This window comes from Gobio gobio (assembly GCF_949357685.1).
Source record: "Gobio gobio genome assembly, chromosome: 11".
In the NCBI taxonomy this organism is placed as follows: domain Eukaryota; kingdom Metazoa; phylum Chordata; class Actinopteri; order Cypriniformes; family Gobionidae; genus Gobio; species Gobio gobio.
Window position 1 is genome coordinate 48317530 of NC_137104.1, and position 23848 is coordinate 48341377.

Consider the following 23848-nt stretch of genomic DNA (forward strand, 5'->3'; position numbering starts at 1 on the left):
ACACACACACACACACACACACACACACACACACCTGTCACAGTCATTACTGACGCGCACGCAGTGGATAGATTATTAGCATTCCATTGTATTTTTATCGGTTCATTAATTAATGAATCATTTGTTGCTTCCGTAAATCATCTGTTAATTAATTTTAGAGACAGCACAGCGGGTATAATTACTATAATTAGGCCCCACGCCAACTGCAGTAAGGAAACCATTTAAAAAAATTCATGTTGGCATTTATTTACATTTTATTGTATGTTGTCTTTGACCTAACTATCAAAACATTCTAAAGCAAACCATTCAAATATTGTAATTTATTATTCTTTTTTATAAGATTCAAAACGTGAAAACTTAATTGCCCCAAGCTGACATGCAAAAGATCTTTCCCCATATAGTTATAGTTACCCTTATTTTTTAAAGGTATCGTAAATGCTGTTTGTGGAACATGCTTTATTCATCATTTCTCTGAAATTCATCTGTCAGTTATATAAAGATAGGATTATGCCGTCTGTTGGTGAATGAATGCAAACTATTTTAGGGCTCATTTTACATTGACTGTTTAGGCAAATGTAGTCAAATGCTGTAAAACCGCCTCGGTTAAAGATTCAAAGTACATGGCAAAAGGAAAGGCTGCAACCATCAGCGTTTTTCTTTGGCTTCTTGAACTGTCTGATGCCAAGGTTAGAATTCAATGTAAACTAATTCTCAAAACATTCTTTATTTCTACACATGATGTAGGCTACAATATACTTTGTAAGTATATATTCTTTGTTGTTGTTGTTTGAAAATCATGATGTAACACATTCCTAAATATAAATTACATGTTTACTGTGTTTAGGGTTTGTCTGGGTTCATGGTGGCTATATGCAAATTACTTTTAAAAGGGAACTGTTGAAGTTTTGATTTCTAAAGGTTTTAGAGGTGATATTTGCTGTCAAAAGGACGGAACTAGCTTTTTAGGATTGCACTTGTTTTACAATAGCAATGTTCAATACTCTTTTGAAATACGCTCAGACTAATGTTTAAGCCTGATTATAAACTTTATGTAACTATATAATTATTTTCATATCAATGTATATTGTTTTTGCAGACATTCTGTTGCAGAAGGAAGCTAAGAATAATGGGAAACTTTCAGTACCTCTCTGTGTTCATAGTGTAAGTATATATGCATATGACAAACACGAAAACATTAAGATTAATTATGTGATTAAAACATATATTATAAAATATATATATATATATATATATATATATATATATATATATATATATATATATATATATATTTTTTTTTTTTTACCTGCAGGGTGGTTATCTGTAAGTGTGAGGGTAAAAAACATGTCAACATATCTGAAACCCTCAGTTACAAGTATGTCAATCACAAGTGGATGAAGAAAAGATAACACGCTTCTATCAGCTATATCGATCCCTGGAACACACCAAAGCAACAAATACTTAAAAATATCCACATCAATGTTTCAAGCATGGGGACTGCACAACCAACTTGATGCAGGCATACAGGGTTTTTTTTAAATTGCAACAGCGTCCAGGAATCAGAGACCCTTTCAATATGTTCTGAAAACTGCTGACGTTTCTTGCGAAAGGAAAGAGACACTGTTGCTTGTGACTCCAGATGAGGGTGCTGTTGCTCAAGTCACAAAAGTTTTAAGTCCCGGCGACTTGCCTGTGTGGAGAGACAAAGAGATTCCAACAATGGGACAGGTGAGAGGCAAGATAGTCTTGATTCAGAGTCCAACATTAGAATCCTGTTCATATAACAGAATTGGACGATGCATACAAAAGAAAAGCAAATGAAATAAAATATATAGTTAGCTTCAGAAAAGTGTGATCATGAGCTGATGCTCACATACACCGGGGCTAAAGGAGAATTGGAGGAGCCGCTAGACATTGCAAAAACACTGAATGAACAACTTGATGATTATCTCCTTGATCTTAAGGGGGACACCAATAGACCACATTGTATAATTGCTATGGACTTCCCTGGTCCTTAAGTCACCCAAACAAGCATCAATTTGAATGGCAAATTAGGAGAGGGGTCAAAGATAGTAGGTGACATGGGTAGCAATGAAGATGTTGCTCTGCCTGATTCTACTGACAATATTTTTGAGAATGATGGAAAGGAAGAAAAAAACTGAAGTATCCTCTTCAGATGAGCAACATCCAACTGAAGATAGTGAACATCCTCCATCAGAGGATGAACCTCAATCCCCAGAAAGTGAACATCCAACTGAAGATAGTGAACATCCTCCATCAGAGGATGAACCTCAATCCCCAGAAAGTGAACATCCAACTGAAGATAGTGAACACCCTCCATCAGAAAATGAATCTGAATCCCCCGTGTGGTAAGCAGCGAGGCGAGGGACCGTGAGAGCGGGCCGGTGGCGAGTGATAATGAGTGCCAGCTGCGCGCCACACCGGTCTCGTCTCACGGAGGAGTGACGGGAGCATAAAAGGAGGAGCGACGACGTGCAAGACGAGAGAGGACCAGGCCTGGAAGTTATGTTGTGTTTTGTTTATGTTTGTTTTGTACATTCGCCGTTCCCGCCTCCTTCTTCCCGGAACATACAAACCCCGTTACATTGATGCCGAAGCCCGGGAGGAAGGAGGGACATGCTGTCGAAGAGCCCTCGCTGCTGAGGGGGATCGCGGTGCTGAGGAGGTGGGGCAGCGCGGATGGATGAAGACCGTGAGGGGCTGCCCGAGGCGGTGATGCTGGAGCGAGTGAAGATCCGGTGGGACTGTCCTTACCCCCAGGTACCACGGCCGCCGGCGGAGAAGGGGGGGGGGGGGGGGGGGTAGAGTGTAGTCTCGGGAGTGTGCGCCACACCCGTCTTGTCTCACAGAGGAGTGACGGGAGCATAAAAGGAGGAGCGACGACGTGCAAGACGAGAGAGGACCAGGCCTGGAAGTTATGTTGTGTTTTGTTTATGTTTGTTTTGTACATTCGCCGTTCCCGCCTCCTTCTTCCCGGAACATACAAACCCCGTTACATTGATGCCGAAGCCCGGGAGGAAGGAGGGACATGCTGTCGAAGAGCCCTCGCTGCTGAGGGGGATCGCGGTGCTGAGGAGGTGGGGCAGCGCGGATGGATGAAGACCGTGAGGGGCTGCCCGAGGCGGTGATGCTGGAGCGAGTGAAGATCCGGTGGGACTGTCCTTACCCCCAGGTTCCACGGCCGCCGGCGGAGAAAGGGGGGGGGGAGTAGAGCGTAGTCTCGGGAGTGTGCGCCACACCGGTCTTGTCTCACAGAGGAGTGACGGGAGCATAAAAGGAGGAGCGACGACAGTGCGGAAGTTATGTTGTGTTTTGTTTGTTTTGTACGTAGGCGGCAGTCGTTCATGAGGAGCTGCCGCCGTTATTTTATTTTGTTGATTTATTTAAATTGTTGAACGTTCGCCGGTTCTCGCCTCCTTCTTCCCTGAACATAAGAACCACTACACCCAGATAGTGAACATCCTCCATCATCAGAGAATGAATCTCAATCCCCAGATAGTGAACATCCAGCAGAAGATAGTGAACACCCTCCATCAGAAGACGAATCTCAATCCCCAGATGAAGAACATCCAGCAGAAGATAGTGAACACCCTCCATCAGAAGACAAATCTCAATCCTCAGATGAAGAACATCCAGCAGAAGATAGTGAACACCCTCCATCAGAAGACAAATCTCAATCCCTAGATGAAGAACATCCAGCAGAAGATAGTGAACACCCTCCATCAGAAGACGAATCTCAATCCCCAGATGAAGAACATCCAGCAGAAGATAGTGAACACACTCCATCAGAAGACAAATCTCAATCCCCAGATGAAGAACATCCAGCAGAATGAATCAGAGAATGAATCTCAATCCCCAGATAGTGAACATCCTCCATCAGAAGACAAATCTCAATCCCCAGATGTAGAACATCCAGCAGAAGATAGTGAACACCCTCTATCAGAAGACAAATCTCAATCCCCAGATGAAAAACATCCAGCAGAAGATAGTGAACACCCTCCATCAGAAGACAAATCTCAATCCCCAGATGAAAAACATCCAGCAGAAGATAGTGAACACCCTCCATCAGAAGACGAATCTCAATCCCCAGATGAAAAACATCCAGCAGAAGATAGTGAACACCCTCCATCAGAAGACAAATCTCAATCCCCAGATCGTGAACATCCTCCATCAGAGGATAAATCTCAATCCCCAGATAGTGAACATCCTCCATCAGAGAATGAATCTCAATCCCCAGATAGTGAACATCCTCCATCTGAGAATGAATCTCAATCCCCAGATAGTGAACATCCTCCATCAGAGGATAAATCTCAATCCCCAGATGTAGAACATCCAGCAGAGGATAATGAACACCCTCCATCAGAAGACAAATCTCAATCCCCAGATAGTGAACACACTCCATCAGAGTATAAATCTCAATCCCCAGATAGATAACATCCTTCATCAGAGGATAAATCTCCATCCCCAGATAGTGAACATCCTCCATCAGAGGATAAATCTCAATCCCCAGATAGTGAACACCCTCCATCAGAGGATAAATCTCAATCCCCAGATAGATAACATCCTTCATCAGAGGATAAATCTCCATCCCCATATAGTGAACATCCTCCATCAGAGGATAAATCTCCATCCCCAGATAGTGAACATCCTCCATCAGAGGATAAATCTCAATCCCCAGATAGTGAACATCCTTCATCAGAGGCTAAATCTCCATCCCCAGATAGTGAACATCCTCCATCAGAGGATAAATCTCAATCCCCAGATAGTGAACATCCTCCATCAGAGAATGAATCTCAATCCCCAGATATAGTGAACATCCTCCATCAGAGGCTAAATCTCCATCCCCACCCAGATAGTGAACATCCTCCATCAGAGGCTAAATCTCCATCCCCAGATAGTGAACATCCTCCATCAGAGGCTAAATCTCAATCCCCAGATAGTGAACACCCTCCATCAGAGGATAAATCTCAATCCCCAGATAGATAACATCCTTCATCAGAGGATAAATCTCCATCCCCATATAGTGAACATCCTCCATCAGAGGATAAATCTCCATCCCCAGATAGTGAACATCCTCCATCAGAGGATAAATCTCAATCCCCAGATAGTGAACACCCTCCATCAGAAGACAAATCTCAATCCCCAGATCGTGAACATCCTCCATCAGAGGATAAATCTCAATCCCCAGATAGTGAACATCCTCCATCAGAGAATGAATCTCAATCCCCAGATAGTGAACATCCTCCATCTGAGAATGAATCTCAATCCCCAGATAGTGAACATCCTCCATCAGAGGATAAATCTCAATCCCCAGATGTAGAACATCCAGCAGAGGATAATGAACACCCTCCATCAGAAGACAAATCTCAATCCCCAGATAGTGAACACACTCCATCAGAGTATAAATCTCAATCCCCAGATAGATAACATCCTTCATCAGAGGATAAATCTCCATCCCCAGATAGTGAACATCCTCCATCAGAGGATAAATCTCAATCCCCAGATAGTGAACACCCTCCATCAGAGGATAAATCTCAATCCCCAGATAGATAACATCCTTCATCAGAGGATAAATCTCCATCCCCATATAGTGAACATCCTCCATCAGAGGATAAATCTCCATCCCCAGATAGTGAACATCCTCCATCAGAGGATAAATCTCAATCCCCAGATAGTGAACATCCTTCATCAGAGGCTAAATCTCCATCCCCAGATAGTGAACATCCTCCATCAGAGGATAAATCTCAATCCCCAGATAGTGAACATCCTCCATCAGAGAATGAATCTCAATCCCCAGATATAGTGAACATCCTCCATCAGAGGCTAAATCTCCATCCCCACCCAGATAGTGAACATCCTCCATCAGAGGCTAAATCTCCATCCCCAGATAGTGAACATCCTCCATCAGAGGCTAAATCTCAATCCCCAGATAGTGAACACCCTCCATCAGAGGATAAATCTCAATCCCCAGATAGATAACATCCTTCATCAGAGGATAAATCTCCATCCCCATATAGTGAACATCCTCCATCAGAGGATAAATCTCCATCCCCAGATAGTGAACATCCTCCATCAGAGGATAAATCTCAATCCCCAGATAGTGAACATCCTTCATCAGAGGCTAAATCTCCATCCCCAGATAGTGAACATCCTCCATCAGAGGATAAATCTCAATCCCCAGATAGTGAACATCCTCCATCAGAGAATGAATCTCAATCCCCAGATAGTGAACATCCTCCATCAGAGAATGAATCTCAATCCCCAGATATAGTGAACATCCTCCATCAGAGGCTAAATCTCCATCCCCACCCAGATAGTGAACATCCTCCATCAGAGGCTAAATCTCCATCCCCAGATAGTGAACATCCTCCATCAGAGGCTAAATCTCCATCCCCAGATAGTGAACATCCTCCATCAGAGGATAAATCTCAATCCCCAGATAGTGAACCTCCTCCATTAGAGGCTAAATCTCCATCCCCAGATAGTGAACATCTTCCATCAGAGAATGAATCTCAATCCCCAGATAGTGAACATCCTCCATCTGAGAATGAATCTCAATCCCCAGATAGTGAACATCCTCCATCAGAGGATAAATCTCAATCCCCAGATGTAGAACATCCAGCAGAGGATAATGAACACCCTCCATCAGAAGACAAATCTCAATCCCCAAATAGTGAACACACTCCATCAGAGGATAAATCTCAATCCCCAGATAGATAACATCCTTCATCAGAGGATAAATCTCCATCCCCAGATAGTGAACATCCTCCATCAGAGGATAAATCTCAATCCCCAGATAGTGAACACCCTCCATCAGAGGATAAATCTCAATCCCCAGATAGATAACATCCTTCATCAGAGGATAAATCTCCATCCCCATATAGTGAACATCCTCCATCAGAGGATAAATCTCAATCCCCAGATAGTGAACACCCTCCATCAGAGGATAAATCTCAATCCCCAGATAGATAACATCCTTCATCAGAGGATAAATCTCCATCCCCAGATAGTGAACATCCTCCATCAGAGGATAAATCTCAATCCCCAGATAGTGAACATCCTTCATCAGAGGCTAAATCTCCATCCCCAGATAGTGAACATCCTCCATCAGAGGATAAATCTCAATCCCCAGATAGTGAACATCCTCCATCAGAGAATGAATCTCAATCCCCAGATATAGTGAACATCCTCCATCAGAGGATAAATCTCAATCCCCAGATAGATAACATCCTTCATCAGAGGATAAATCTCCATCCCCAGATAGTGAACATCCTCCATCAGAGGATAAATCTCAATCCCCAGATAGTGAACACCCTCCATCAGAGGATAAATCTCAATCCCCAGATAGATAACATCCTTCATCAGAGGATAAATCTCCATCCCCATATAGTGAACATCCTCCATCAGAGGATAAATCTCCATCCCCAGATAGTGAACATCCTCCATCAGAGGATAAATCTCAATCCCCAGATAGTGAACATCCTTCATCAGAGGCTAAATCTCCATCCCCAGATAGTGAACATCCTCCATCAGAGGATAAATCTCAATCCCCAGATAGTGAACATCCTCCATCAGAGAATGAATCTCAATCCCCAGATAGTGAACATCCTCCATCAGAGAATGAATCTCAATCCCCAGATATAGTGAACATCCTCCATCAGAGGCTAAATCTCCATCCCCACCCAGATAGTGAACATCCTCCATCAGAGGCTAAATCTCCATCCCCAGATAGTGAACATCCTCCATCAGAGGCTAAATCTCCATCCCCAGATAGTGAACATCCTCCATCAGAGGATAAATCTCAATCCCCAGATAGTGAACATCCTCCATTAGAGGCTAAATCTCCATCCCCAGATAGTGAACATCCTTCATCAGAGGCTAAATCTCCATCCCCAGATAGTGAACATCTTCCATCAGAGAATGAATCTCAATCCCTAGATGAAGAACATTGTGCCCAAGATGACCAACATGAACTGAATGAATCGTCTTCAAGTATGGCTGCGAAAACCACCATATCCAGAAAAAAAAAAAATTATTAAAAAGGTAAATTGCCACAAAGTTCATGCAAGACCGCGACCAGCTCCTTTACTTCAAACATTATTAGTGGAATCTTTAGTTTTAGTTTTAATAGAATAGACTAGAATAGTTTTAATAGAATAAACATAATCAACACTTAAATGTTGAACACTTCCACGGCTTGATCTCTTTAAATTACAGCATGTATCACAAGCAGAAACACACGTCAGTTAAATAAAATACACAATATATAATACATCACAGTATTTTGTCATTCATTATTTGCTTGTCAAGAAAAGATTCTTGCTTTGTGGTGAAGGTTGGTGAGAGGAGCCAACGCATATGCAACTGTGGTCTGAGTGAGTGTTCAATTAGGGGCTTCCCATTTTTGAAAAACCACAAAGGAAATTACTTTTAACAAATACCAAAATGTTCATGATTCTGTAACAGTTATTCTCTTGACATTTGTATTTCCTGACCTGAAGATAACATCAGCTAGATGTGACGTTTTGTATTTGACCGCTTTTAAGGAACTATTAACCTGCAGAGTAATAATGAGAATGTACAAAAGCACCAGGAATTATTACACACTCATTTCTCATTGACTCTCTCTCTGCCTCTCACACACACACACGCATACACACACTATATTTGTGGGGACTCTCCATAGACGTAGCTAATGGTTTTTATACAGTACAAACTGTATATTCTATCCCCTTACACTAACCCTACCCCTAAACCTACCCATCACACAAAACTTTATGCATTTTTAAAAGAACTCATTCTGAATGATATATAAGCTTTTGTACCCATGGGGACCTCAATTTCAAAAGCAAAGTCCCCATGAGTCTGTGTGCATTCAGGTTGAAGTCCCCACCGGGATAGAAAAACATGTCCTCACACGCACACTTCGTGGAAATAAAAAGTGGAACTTAAAGTTCTCAAATGACATCAGTTCTCATATGACATGTAAAACACTTGATTCTAATGGGAACTTTCATTTTTTAAATAAATAGCATAATCATTTTTTTGCATTTGACATAAAATGTGTAAAACATTCAAACATGGTTAGATTGGTCATATTTTCCTTTATATCGGCTGTCTATCTGTATTGTTTCTTCTTCAAATATTAACACATTTTACAGCTTCTTATTTTTCAAAGTTAATATTGTGTTTAGATCACTTCTGCTTTAAAAAAAACAATGGCTTATTTCCTCCTTATTTACATATACTAAATTAAGCAGTAGCAAATGAATTAAAATATATCCCTTATGATAAGACTTGTCATGAGCTTAGAGTGTACAAAAGATCATGAGTGAAATAAAAATGAATAAAAACATTTCCAAAACACAGTTGAAATCTGGACATGACAGACTCATTAATACATGAAGAGAAATCTGACCAAAAACAAGCCGAATGAGGACAACTCCAAAACAAATGAAAGTTTATGTTCCTTATGCCTATGAGTTTAATAGAAATGTATGTTAAATAAGAGGTAGTTTCCTAATTTTATTCGACATCAACACAGTCATTCCAAAATGTTGTAAAATTAGGGCTGGAGAAAATATACATGTGAACAGGCAAACGCTATTATTCTAACTGGTAAAATCCAAAGGCCTCCGTGACGTCAACACGTTACTTCCTGGTTCTGCGTTTTAACATAAAGGTGTGTCGAATCTCTCTCCAGTGTTTACTGCTCTGGGCTCAACTGGGACGAAACTTGCGAACTTATTAACTTTATTAACTTAATTACCAGAAGACAGCAGCTCAGAACACAAAGAAAACAGATTCAATAAAGGTTCGTATGACTTGTTTTGCCGTCTTCTTAAACTTAACTTCTTAAACTTCTTTATCTGTAGCCTATAAGTGACAGATTCGGTATATTGACTTTCCTACTAGTTGTCATTGATATTTCTGGTGGCCAACTGTTTAATGGCTACTTATATTGTGACGTATTATGTAGAAATAATCTTTAAAATGTTTGTAAACAAAATCCTGAGGTTTAAAAGGGGGACGGAGCGCGTCCATGTGTTGGAATGCGGGGACGCGCCGCGAATAAAGATTATGAAAACTATCAGATACTGCGATGTCGGTTTATGAGTGAAAATATATAAGACTAGAGGTGTTTAGAAACCTAACGTTACTATTTTTAAAATGGCTGTGAAGCCCAAAGTTTCACGTCTGAAGATGACATTTCCTGTTCAAAGTAACACTGATTTTGTAGCTTGTTTGCTTCTAGATGTAACTGAATTGAATAAATATTTATACATTTTATTAGTTTTAATATAAATGTACACTTATTCACTTAATCATTTATAGAACTAACTCATCTTAAAAAAGTTCATTTAAAAAAATTTGTATTTGTCTTTATTTTAATCATATCAGAATAGTGATTTTTAATGTTTTAAGATTCCTAATTGGATTATTAGGAGTATTGAAATATCAGCATGTGATGTGTATTGGCATGTGATCTGTAGATGAGACCTTAGTTCCAGTTTATTAGAAATGTTGTCATCTGATGTCATAGCTACATATCTGAATTCACCATAAATGCTTGATTGATCTCCTGTCTAACATTACACTTTCTGTAAACAGGCGTGACTGACGAGGACGTTTCTCCGGATGAAGAGATGAGTGCTGAAATCAGCACCATCCCCACATTACAATTGTATTTGGATTCCCTTTGGTCATCCAGCGTAGATTCACACAAATCTGACGCAAACACCACCAACGCATGGGTAACCGCACCTACGTCTCCGTACAACCCTCCCGTGTTTTGTGGCGTTAGAATGGACCCGGCTCAGCCCAGCCCGACTCCAGAGGAATCCTTAGAATTGGGGTCTGAGTTTCAGACCCAGCTCGACCTGTTCCTCAAGCTGGGGTTTTCCCAAACGCAGGTCCGCGCCGCTTTCCTGAAACTCGGCCTCAGCGCAGACACCAACAGGATTCTGGGGGAGCTGATACAGGCTGCTGGGGAATCTGAAGAGAGAGAGGAACCGACAGCCTCCCCGGTGCTGGTCCCACGTGGGGATGGATCCAGTAAGGCCCAAAATCAAAGTGCACCGGCAGTGTCAAGTGCTCCGGAAGAGCTGGTAGAGGATGAGGACGCACTCAGACCTATAGTCATTGATGGGTCTAATGTAGCCATGAGGTGAGTTTACTGTACACATGACATGCGACGAGAGATTTATGAAGTGTTTTCAATAACACTGCATCTTTCATTACTTTTGCTATTACTATTTACAGTCAATTTGAAGGTTACATTCATTTTGATGACCTTTTCCTTTGTGTCAAATGTTTATCAGGACAGTTTAAATATCATCAAAATATCACAAGATAACAGTTTCCCTAGAACTAGAATGTTTGCTTTTTATTTTACAGTACATGTACTTACGGTGTACTTACCTAAGAACATAACTACAGGGGTTAAGGTTAGGTTTAGTTTCAGGGTTAGTTCCTAATTATTACCCATTTAGTGTAATTACTGTAATAAGTACATAGATGTACATGGGGAACAGGACTTTAAAATAAAGTGCTACCACTAGAACATTTAGTTCTATATACGACTGCTTTCTCTTTACATTTTTCTTTTAATATTTTGAAAAGCTGAAGTGTGCAGTTTATTTGCCATTATAGCATCACCAAACGGTATATCAAAAATGGGTGAGCAAAATGTTGCCCTGGCAGGCTAATGTTTTAATAGTGCCTCACTTTTTGTCTTTGAAAATAATTATTATGGTAGAACAATCAAGGAATATTCATTACATCATGGCCAAATCTGCTTGTTTACTGTAAAAATAGATAAATTAAATAGTAGTGCTGGGGAAAAATTAATCGTGAATAATCGCATCCAAAATAAAAGTTTGTGTTTGTATAATATATGTGTGCGTACTGTCACTGTGTATAATTAGTGTGTGTGTGTGTGTGTGTATATATGTGTGTATATGTATATATATATATATATATATATATATATATATATATATATATATATTATACATACACACACAAACACACGCGCGCGCGCACATGTATATGTTTAAGAAATATTTGCATGTATATACTGTATATATAATTTTTCTTATATATAAATATAATTTGTTATAAAAATAATTGTTCTTAAATGTATACGTGTGTGTGTGTGTGTGTATATATACATGCATACATACATATATATGTATGTATATAGTACACACACACATATTATGTAAACACAAACATTTATTTTGGATGTGATTAATTAATTTTTCCCCAGGACTATTAAATAGTGTTTAAAATTAAGACTTTCAAGGGAACAATATTATAATAATTAATTATTTTATTTTTTTACAAAGCATTCAGTAATTGTGTCACAGTTTAATAAAACCCAGTATTTCCTCACACATTCCTAAAATATGTGCAATTCATTTCCATTTCCTTCTGTTTTTATGAAAACAGAGGTGGATTTGTGCTAATGTGAAGGTGTACAACTTTCTGAGTCATGACTGGTAAACGTTATTGGACGTTCATTGGTCAGACTGGATGGTATTCGGTCACATCATAGCATTTTCCTCCACGAATGCTTTGCGTGGGATTTGTCGTAATGAGTAATTCATTCCAAATGTCAGACCAGAAAATTAGGAAGTTATTTGGAGAAGTTAGATCATATGTTGCCAAAGTGAATTCACAGTTTTCTTGAGTTCTTTAGAAGCGTTTTACGACCTTTTAAAACCCTCCCTTTGTATTTCACCTACATTTGCAAGTAGAGTCCAGATTTGCCCCTGCAGGCAACTGTAGCTGTCTGCACTCCAGTATGCAAATAATCTTATATGCAAATCAGTGCCGTTTCCCGTCTCCTCCCTTCCTTACTATCCTGAAGGAGAATATGTGAAAAGTACACTGTGTAACTAAACAGGCCCAACAGCATTGTAACATGTCGTCTGATTGGATAGCTCTGCCCATCTCTTTGCTATTTTTGTTCCTATAAATCAGACGCCTTTAAGTACCTCATAGAAACAGACAGTTTTCACACACCCACTTCTGATGATTTAGGGCTTGCCTTAAACTACAATTGACTTGTTCATCTAATTGTACCTATTTAAAACAACAACAAAAAACTTCAATAGATGTACAGTCAAACCAAAAATTATTCAGACACTAGATATCATTTTATACTAGTGTGTTAAGGACACTATAGTTCATTTATGTAAGTGAGGATAGCAAAATAAAGTAAACTGTGACGCATTATACCCCCCAAAAAAATCTTCATACAGTGGCTACCAGTGAAATTAATAAAAATGTAGAACCGAATTTATTCAGACACTTTGACCTGACCATGTTTTGGTTCAGTGTTTTTTCTTTAATTGCTAATGCGAGCTTTTACACCACATACTGAACAAAATGAAGCATTGCTTGGTCATTGGTTGACCTAAATCGGTATTATCTTAAATTTAACAGCTGATTGGTTGATTGCAGTCCATTACAGACCTTTCTATCAAAGTTTTTTGACATTATCAAGATCATTTATTCCGACACAGCTTAACTCTTGAGTTCTTGTCATATTTTATTACCAGTAATAATGTGAGAAATGTTGAAGGTGTCTGAATACATTTTGTTTTGACTGTATATGATCAATAAAGGTGCTGTATTTAGTTGCGTTTATCTAACTTTATGTTCACTGGAATGTGCACTGTCTAGAAGGAAGTACAACAACATTTATTTTAATGAACAGGACAGCTGGTAAGGAAAGAAAACAAACTGATATCTTTCTGCTTTCTTCAGCAGATCTCGTGATGTCTATGTAGTTGGTTTACTCTAAAATAACTTTACATTTTAAAAGTTTAATATAATAAAAATGCTTTTCGATATCCCTTACTTGTAAGTAGCTTTGGATAAAAGTGCCTGCTAAATGAATTCATGTCTGCACATGCAATATCATTTTATTATGCAAATTCACACCTAATTTCTATAAACTGTTTCTTAGCCACGGGAACAAGGAAGTTTTTTCCTGTCTGGGAATCCAGCTGGCAGTGAACTTTTTCCTGGAGCGGGGTCACGTTGATATCACAGTGTTTGTGCCTTCCTGGAGAAAAGAACAGCCGCGACCTGATGTACCCATTACAGGTGAGGAAAAGGGAATGCACCTACCGTCAGGAACAATTCCTGCTATCCAAAAGGACACTCCTATAAGCGAGGTCTGTTTCCTTATAGCAACCAAACGGCTAACAAATAATGACCAGCAGACCTGTTGCATTGTGAACCACTTGAGAAAAAACATGTATTGTTCAACTAAAGTATACATGGAGCACTAGAAATGCAGTTCTGTTTTTTTTTTTTCATCTCTGGTTTGAAACTCGAGTCTCAAATAATAGAACTGGAAGTATAGGAAAACCCCGTCATGATTTGATTTGTGTAGCTGACTGAATGAAGTATGTCATAGGATATATTGGCAAGTACCTTGGGTTTTTTTATACGTTCGACACTTCCGCGTAAAACAAAGAAGGCTACAGTGGAGCAGCGTAATAATGCGACTGCTTCTTTTGCCAGGTAACATGTTTGCCAAACCCTTAAGAAGTTTGACCTAGCTAGAGGGAAATATTGTAACTTTGTGGTTGTGGTAATAATACCGTGCAACCAACAAACAGTTGTAATGTTGATTTGTCTCAACAGTTGCCATTTCACTATGCAAACATTGCATAAATATGTTTGAATTCCTGCTTCCTCTGAAATAAACTGTTGGTGTGAAAATGGGCACGTTTCCAATGGAAATTACAAGCAAATTAAGATGCCAGAAATATTTTACCCTTGAGCTGTTCGTTCCAGCTGGTCCAAAACTGAATACCTTTTTTAGTTTGAACAGAATAGACAGTGTGTTCCAACACAGGCTTTCAATCAATAACTATATGTCAAACTAATAACATGCTGTTGATCTCACGTCAATCAAATATTAATATTTGCTGAGAAAATCCCCTGGAGGACATAAGTGTTGCAGACAAAAACAATTAATTTATAATATTGCAAAAAGTGATTTTAGAAGTCAGTATATTGTTTGTTTTATTTCCATATCCTGCACATACTGCTTACATTTCACAAAAATTCAAGTTTTTAAATGTGTCCGAGGTTCACAATAATAAAAAAAAATTGCTATTTTTCAAATACCTGCTGTGTATATATGCATGAGACTTCTCTAGCCATTGTATAAATGTCTCACTGTTTTTCTTCAGCATTTTGCACCATAAGAGCTTGATAAAAAAATAAAAAAAATTATATATATATATATGGTAACACTTTAGAATAATGGTCATTAGTTAACATTAGTTAATGTATTAACATGAACTAACCATGAGCATTACATTTGTTACTGTATTTGTTCATTTTTGTTAACGTTAATATAAATACAGCTGTTCATGTTAGTTCACAGTGCATTAACTAATGTTAACAAAATTTTAATATTGTATTAGTAAATGTTGAAATTAACATTAACAAAGATAAATAAATGCTTTATAAGTGCAGTTTATTATTAGCTCATGTTAACTAATGTAGTTAACTAATGTTAACTAATGACCATTATTCTAAAGTGTTTCTATCTATCTATCTATCTATCTATCTATCTATCTATCTATCTATCTATCTATCTATCTATCTATCTATCTATCTATCTATCTATCTATCTATCTATCTATCTATCTATCTATCTATCTATCTATCTATCTATCTATCTATCTATCTATCTATCTATCTATCTATCTATCTATCTATCTATCTATCTATCTATCTATCTATCTATCTATCTATCTATCTATCTATCTATCTATCTATCTATCTATCTATCTATCTATCTATCTATCTATCTATCTATCTATCTATCTATCTATCTATCTATCTATCTATCTATCTATCTATCTATCTATCTATCTATCTATCTATCTAATTTTAGAATTGCAAACATACATTTAGGTGTTACTTCAAGTTTAAAATGCTCCAATTTCTTATTACACAATTTAAATACAAAACGGGGTACATGACTAAATATGTGAATTTAATTATTGCAATTTTTTTTTTTTACAATTCTACTAAATTAAAGCCCAATTTATACTTCTGCGTCAAGTGTACACCTTAGCTATGTCGCAAGCTGTGTGTTGCACGCGACTTACCCTGAGATGCACCAAAAATGTAACAACGTATCAATTCTATGCGGACCTCAAGCGCTGAGATTGGTCTGCCAGAACCCCTCGCTCAGGGGTACACATGCTCCCTCTGCATGTGTAACTGCACGCCGACGTGGACAAGGACGCAGAAGTATAAATGAAAATCGACGCGTAGCCCACGGCGTAGAGGCTACAGCGCATGTCCGACAGAAGTATAAATCGGCCTTAAGGCATCAAAATGACAGCCCTAATTGTGACACAACTGCAAAACGCGTCAATACTTATTTCAAATAAAAAATGTTTTTCTTTCTTCAGATCAGCACATTCTGCGGGAATTAGAGCGGAGGAAGCTCTTGGTGTTCACACCATCCAGGAGGGTGGCCGGAAAACGTGTGGTTTGCTATGATGACCGTTTTATCGTGAAGCTGGCGTACGAATCAGACGGCATCATTGTATCCAATGACACTTACCGAGATCTGCAAGGAGAGCGTCCGGAGTGGAAGCGTTTTATAGAGGAGAGGCTTCTGATGTACTCGTTCGTCAATGACAAGTAAGTGCTGTTGCATTTTGGTCATTGCAGCATAGGTTAAGCTGTTTGATAATAGCCCTGCAGCGAATTAAATCCAATTGGATTAAATTCACATTGCTTTTGTGTAGGTTTATGCCTCCGGATGACCCTTTGGGAAGACATGGACCCACCCTCGACAACTTTCTGAGGAAGACTCCACGTACACCTAAGAAACAGCCCTGTCCTTACGGTGAGAATATCATTTTTCTTTAATGAATGATTGACACTGTACAATCACTAGTGTGTTCATGTGGCCTTGTGGTCACATGTTGGTGTAATTATCAGGATGTGGCATTTTTATTTGCCATAAGACATAGGGCTAATCCAGATCCAAGGAATTGATAAACAATGTACACTGCTGTTCAAACATTTGGGGGTCAGAAAGATGTTGGACCCACTTTATATTAGGTGGCCTTAACTACTATGGTCTAACATTTTAATGAATCATTTGATACAATGCACTTATTGTGTACATACATGTTTTAACATTGTAAAAATACCTGCATGTAATTACATCTGTAATTAATTTCTGTAGTTACATTTGTAATTACACTGTTGACACTTCCCTTACACCTAACCTTTAAACTTACTCACACAACCACACTTCCCCTACACCTAACCCTACCCTTGAACTTACCCACACCACCACACCACCATGTCCCTAACTTTACCCATATTCCAGCTCAATATCAGCAAAAGTGTTTTGCAATACAATATGAACACAATAAGTACATTGTTTTTGATGTAAAAAAAGAAAGATTCAGTGTTCCTCAAAATGAATAAAAGTGCAAAATCAGAATACTATGCAAACCTCCAATAATTAAATATGCTAAATTAAACAAATATTTGTATGCATTTAATCTCACTTTATTTACCAATGTACTGGCTGCTGACCTTTGATGATTCAGTTAAACCATTAGCAAAAATTACTTTAGATTTTTTGCTTTTATTGCTGAAGAGTGTTAAACATTTTATCCCCTGCAACCTATTCATAATTTTCATGTGACTGTCGCGGAGCCTTGGAGGGCAAAACCGCCATAGAACTCCATTGAACTGCAGGACAAGCCTGTCAAATTTCCATCTTAAAACCAAAATATGTGAACAAGATGCACGTTTTGGGCAATATTTCAATCACTAAAAACAACGGGACGTTCTAAAACATTTCACGTGAAAAACACTTTAGGGTGGGTTGCACCGATAAGGTTTCAATTAAGTAAAGTTTAACACTAATCTAGGATTTGTTGATATGGGTTTTATTTTACATAATTTTAAACTGATTAATTACGCAGTAAAGCCATTCGAATTATAGAGCTGATCAAGCAGCAGACGGAGGGTGAACCGACGCCAGGCTAAAGAATCCTTGTGCAACCCACCCTTAAAGTGCCGTAATGTACTAAAACAGTGATTATTAAAAGATCAAATTCAGTTTACACCTTTTTGATGATGCATACTATATATAGAGGCGAGTAGATGACCCAAGAATATGAACGCAACGCGTTATGTTTATAAACGAGAAACCTTGTGTTGCATTAATATTCTGTGTTCATCTGCTTTCTTGTATAAAGTATGCATCATCAATAAAATGTATATTGAGAATTTGTTATTTTAATATCACTGTCTTAATGCATTAAAACCAACTACAAACCTGGTAAAAATGACTGGCGGGCAATGTAGGAAAGCCTTGTTTTGCCCTCCAGGTGGACGCTCCTATAAGCGTGTGACGTCCCGTGAAAACTATGAATTCTTCCGTTATCTAGAGCAGAGCTGAAAGGTTTGTTTGAGCTGCGCCCTCTACTGTACACGTGTGAATTTCAGCCTGAGGCTTATTATTTACATTTTGGTGTGAAAGGGTCTTTACATTACTGCCCAAAAACAGAACTTTTTTCGTTATAAAAAAACAAGCCCGGGTTAAAAAAAGGTCATGCACAAGTAACGTTACTTTTCATAAAAATGTACCAAGTAACGCAATTAGTTACTTTTTAAGGGAGTAACGCAATATTGTAATGCATTACTTTCTCCAACACTGCATTTATTTGATTTGATCATTTTTGAACAAGAATTAAACTCTCCCACTTCCAATGCAGGAAAGAAGTGCACTTACGGAATCAAGTGTAAGTTCCATCATCCGGAGCGAACCAAGCAATCCCAGCGTGCCCTGGCTGATGAGCTCCGAGACAAAGCCAAAATTTCATCCACACCGCACAAACCTCAGCCGCTTTCCAGTCAGAATCCATCTCTGGAGGAAGTTATGGAACAGAAACTATCCTTTGACGCGTGCGCATCTCTCAAGAAGACTTACCCCAGTGAAAATGTCCTTGTCATTAAAGGAGCGCCCCAGCCAACGCAACGGAAGTTTCCTTCGAAAAAAGAACGTCGGCATTCGCCAACAAGCCTGGATTCTTTTCCCAACGGATCTCAGGAGTGTATGGATTCTGGCTTGGGTTCCTACGAGTGTCATTCTCATGAAGCTCCCCATTGTGATCGCTATTGCGACCACAGGAAGTCCAAACCATCCAGCAGTGGGCGGCATCGCTATGTTCCGGCCAATAGCCAACCCTGCAGTTGCTGTTCCTACCCATCCCCGAGCGCTGGTGGAGCCGGTCAGCACCACAGAAGCTCATCAAACCCGGGTTATGGTCAACCCCGCTATCACTCCTACGGCGGAGGTCCAACTTACCCTCCCGTCAACATGTCCCAGTATTCATTTCCACACAGCAGAGGGCCTCCTCCCCACCAGGGCTACTGGTCCGACCACTATAGTGGCTATCCTCCGGCATCCCACAATGCCATGCAGCCAGAGAGAGGACATGATCAATGGTCCCCTTCCAATCACAATCCTCAGTGTACCGAACGAGAGCAGGTGAGGAAGAAATTACTCGCAATTTTCAATGCACGTTTGGTGGACAGGGCCATGGACATGTCCCCATATCTCCTGGACCCACAAAGACTGGCAGCAGAGATTTTGACCCTTCAGTCCCAGGACGGGGCTTTATGAATTTTATTGAAGGACTAGATAACAAGATCTACACCAAGATCTCAACCACAAGTGATTTTGTCGTAGTCTGTCATGTAATGCAGTGTAGCTCCACCCACAGTTCTCATATATATCCACAGATATATTCTGATTGGCTGTTTTTGTCAAGGCATACAGCGTTTTCCTTTCAGCAAAGGACAGAATATAAAGTGACTATCAAACATTGTCATGGCGTTAACAGGACATGTTTTGAAATAAAATAGACATGTTAATGTCTACACACACAGCTTAAAGTACAACGGTACTTTAATAGATGTTTAATCTTTGTTATGGACTCAATTCAAGTCAAGATTTATTTCTGTTGTATTTTAATATTATTATTTGACATTATAACTGGTGAATTCACTATTGGTTGTGTTAAAAGGGTTTTTCCCCTTTTGTTGTGGTTCTCAGTATCAGCCTTGTCATTATTTTCACAAAAAATGAGTTTTTTTTTTTTGGAATTTTCTTTTTGTGTGTGTTGTAAGTGTTATTATTTGTGGTTCTGCATGGACTGCAGTTGAATGTGTTGGCACCGTGTGCCATAACTGACGCTTGTTAAGCAGAACTACCAGAACGGTAGAAAAGTATGCACACTTTGGTGTATTTTCCCATTTTATTAAGTGCTAACTTATAAAATGTCCTAAAGCATGCAATCATCAGCAGTGAAAGTTCTCAAAGGTAAATGCCAAAAGCATGAAAGGTGCACAAAAATGACTGTCATGGAACTTTTGGTGCCTCTGTTAGTTTGTATTAAAGCTGTTTAGATTTTAAAAAGGGAGTCTGCAATATTGAGTAGGCAATTTTTTTGCCATTGTTTAATTTAGCGGCATATCAGACCTTAATGTGCTCTTTGCTCATTGAAGTATGTCTTTGCTTTTTATGCTGTATCTCATATTATGATAATAAATGTCATATTTATGTACACATATCAGTCTTTGACTTCTATTAAAAGTCTTGTCTGTTCAAGTGAATGTCTTGCATGTGTTGTTCCTCTGCGTGATTGTGGGAACTAGCGTACTTTATAACAAGCTACAGCAGCCCTTAACTTTTAGAAGCGTTCGTGCTGCAGGCGACAGCCTCATCTGTAAAGGATGCGTTTACTTAAAGGGTTAGTTCACCCAGAAATGAAAAATTAGCCCATGATTTACTCACCCTCAAGTCATCCTAGGTGTATATGATATCCTTCTTTCAGACAAACACAATTAGAGTTATGTCCTGGCTCTTCCAAGGAAAATATCCATATTTAACTTTATAAAGTAAATTGTCTAACTTCCGGCGGGCTGTCTTCTGTATTCAACTTACGGAAAAAGTGTAGCGCCTCTCGCAGTTCAAAACGTTTGCGCTACGTCTGACGAGAGTAAAAGCCAATTTATACTTCTGCGTCGAGTGTACGCCGTAGCTACGCCGTAGGCTGTGTGCTGCGCGCGTACCCTGATTTTTATAAGGTCAATAAAAAAAAATTTAAAAAAATATGCGATAGTGTGTGTGTCCAGAAATGGGATGATAGTTTCATCCTTATATCTGCTATATAACAATATTTTGTAGTGCAGAGATTCTTTATTTTAGTGAATAAATACATAGATCCGCTGTGTATAGTTTATTCAGTGGTGGGCCGTCAGGGATCACATCAGAATCACAGACTTAAATTTTAATATATTTTTTCCATGAATGTGTGTTAAATCATTCCCAATAGTCTATTTTCTTAACTTCATCGCTTTTCTCTTTGTTGCGCTGCTTCCAGTAGTGTTTGTTTATGTTAGAGCTTTTATCCAATCATATTTCAGTCATCATGTTGCCAGGTCAAAGAAATCTGCCTTGAGGCCTTCAGAATCAAAATTGATGGCGCCGCTAGCTTAAAATGAATGACAATGAAACTGTGCGCTTTAACCAATCAGATAATCACTCTGATTTCATCAGCCAATCAGATTTTGAGTTGGCGACAGCGGGGCCATCTAGCTGGCGTACAATAACGTCTACCTTTTCACGTCCTTTGATTGGATGATCAGAGAGCGTACTAGTAGCCTAGTCAGAATAACCAGCAAACCGCACAAAATAAACATCTGTAGTTTGAATAGCGTTTTTTCAAACCCAAATGGCTGACAGAGGAGAAGAAATTAATGTATTAATTAACATAGTACAAACCATTTTCAAAATTCCCGCATATAGCTTTCTCCAGCTTATCGCACAGTCACGGATGAATGTGATTTATTTTTTTCTTGTAAATTTATGATCGATTTTTTTTATTATTATTATTTTTGTTATCAATATATTGTTTACAACATTTTCATACTACTAAAATATAGTTTTGTGGGGTTTAAATGCAAAACACTTTGTATTATCTTTGAACCTCACCTGAAATAAGCGTTCGTGCTGCAGGCGACAGCCTCATCTGTAAAGGATGCGTTTACTTAAAGGGTTAGTTCACCCAAAAATGGAAAATTAGCCCATGATTTACTCACCCTCAAGTCATCCTAGATGTATATGATATCCTTCTTTCAGACGAAAACATAATCCTAGGTGTATATGATATCCTTCCTTCAGACGAAAACAATCAGAGTTATGTCCTGGGTCTTCCAAGGATAATATCCATATTTAACTTTATAAAGTAAATTGTCTAGCTTCCGGCGGGCCGTCTTCTGTATTCAACTTACGGAAAAAGTGTAGCGCCTCACGCAGTTCAAAATGCTGACGAAACATCTGACAACGTAACCGGTGTGGATTGTCGTCTGACGTAGCGTAAGCATTTTGAACTGCGAGAGGCGCTGGCGCTACACTTTTTCTGTAAGTTGAATACAGAAGACGGTCTGCCGGAAGTTAGACAATTTACTTTATAAAGTTTTAAATATGGATATTTTCCTTACACAAAACACAAACGGATTGATTCGCTTCAGAAGGCCTTTACTAACCCCCCAGAGCCGTGTGGAGCAGTTAATGTGCTCTTTGCTCATTGAAGTATGTCTTTGCTTTTTATGCTGTATCTCATATTATGATAATAAATGCCATATTTATGTACACGTATCAGTCTTTGACTTCTATTAAAAGTCTTGTCTGTTCAAGTGAATGTCTTGCATGTGTTGTTCCTCAGCTTGATTGTGGGAACTAGCGCACTTTACAACAAGCTTCAGCAGCCCTTAACTTTTAGAAGCGTTCGTGCTGCAGGCGACAGCCTCATCTGTGAAGGATGCGTTTACTTAAAGGGTTAATTCACCCAAAAATGAAAATTACCCCATGATTTACTCACCCTCAAGCCATCCTGGGTGTATATGATATCCTTCTTTCAGACAAACACAATTATAGTTATGTCCTGGCTCTTCCAAGCTTTATAAATGGTAGTGATTGTTGCTCTGTTTTTGAAGTCCATAAAAAGTGCATCCATCATATAACTGCTCCACACGGCTCCGGGCGGTTAATAAAGGCCTTCTGAAGCGAAGCTATGCGTTTGTGTGAGGAAAATATCCATATTTAAAACTTTATAAAGTAAAATGTCTAACTTCCGGCGGACCGTCTTTTGTATTCAACTTACGGAAAAAGTGTAGCGCCTCTCGCAGTTCAAAATGCTGACGCTATGTCTGACGAGTGTAACATGGTGTGCAATGTAAATATAGATTTTCCTCACACAAACGCATCGATTCGCTTCAGAAGGCCTTTATTAACCCCCCGGAGCCGTGTGGAGCAGTTATATGATGGATGGATGCACTTTTATGGATGCACTTCAGAAATGGAGCAACATTCACTGCCATTATAAAGCTTGGAAGAGCCAGGACATTTTTTATATACCTCTGATTGTATTCGTCTGAAAGAAGAACGTCATATACTCCTAGGATGGCTTGAGGGTGAGTAAATCATGGGTTATTTTCATTTTTGGGTGAACTAACCCTTTAAATCACTGTTCCCTTCTAGAAACCACCTAATATAAATGCTATATATACCACAGACAGGACAGATAGTTTCACACCATCTAATCAAAGAAACCACATGCTTACCATTTTGCCTCAATGATATTTAGCCTAGTAGAGAATAATGTTTCTGTCATGACAACTCTCTGAGTGTTTGGCATAGTAATGGATTGTATGATGTTGATAATATGTTTGGTCTTGACGG

At 39.0% G+C, this 23848-nt stretch overlaps 1 protein-coding gene across 1 annotated transcript; it reads left to right on the forward strand.

The window, feature by feature from the left end:
* The first annotated feature begins 9679 nt into the window (after positions 1-9679).
* zc3h12ab (zinc finger CCCH-type containing 12Ab) lies at positions 9680-20716 on the forward strand. Its single transcript, XM_079828961.1, has 6 exons — positions 9680-9835; positions 10633-11188; positions 14000-14139; positions 16479-16713; positions 16821-16921; positions 18816-20716. The coding sequence occupies exons 2-6, from the start codon at positions 10668-10670 to the stop codon at positions 19724-19726; spliced, it is 1908 nt and encodes a 635-aa protein (XP_079685087.1). The 5' UTR covers positions 9680-9835; positions 10633-10667; the 3' UTR covers positions 19727-20716.
* The last annotated feature ends 3132 nt before the right edge of the window (positions 20717-23848 follow it).

Excerpts from the sequence above, each read along its gene's own strand:
- zc3h12ab (XM_079828961.1), top strand. The coding sequence starts at position 10,668 with ATGAGTGCTGAAATCAGCACCATCCCCACATTACAATTGTATTTGGAT. Across the intron at positions 11,189-13,999 it reads GGGTCTAATGTAGCCATGAG|CCACGGGAACAAGGAAGTTT; the intron begins GTGAGTTTACTG and ends ACTGTTTCTTAG. Across the intron at positions 16,714-16,820 it reads TACTCGTTCGTCAATGACAA|GTTTATGCCTCCGGATGACC; the intron begins GTAAGTGCTGTT and ends GCTTTTGTGTAG.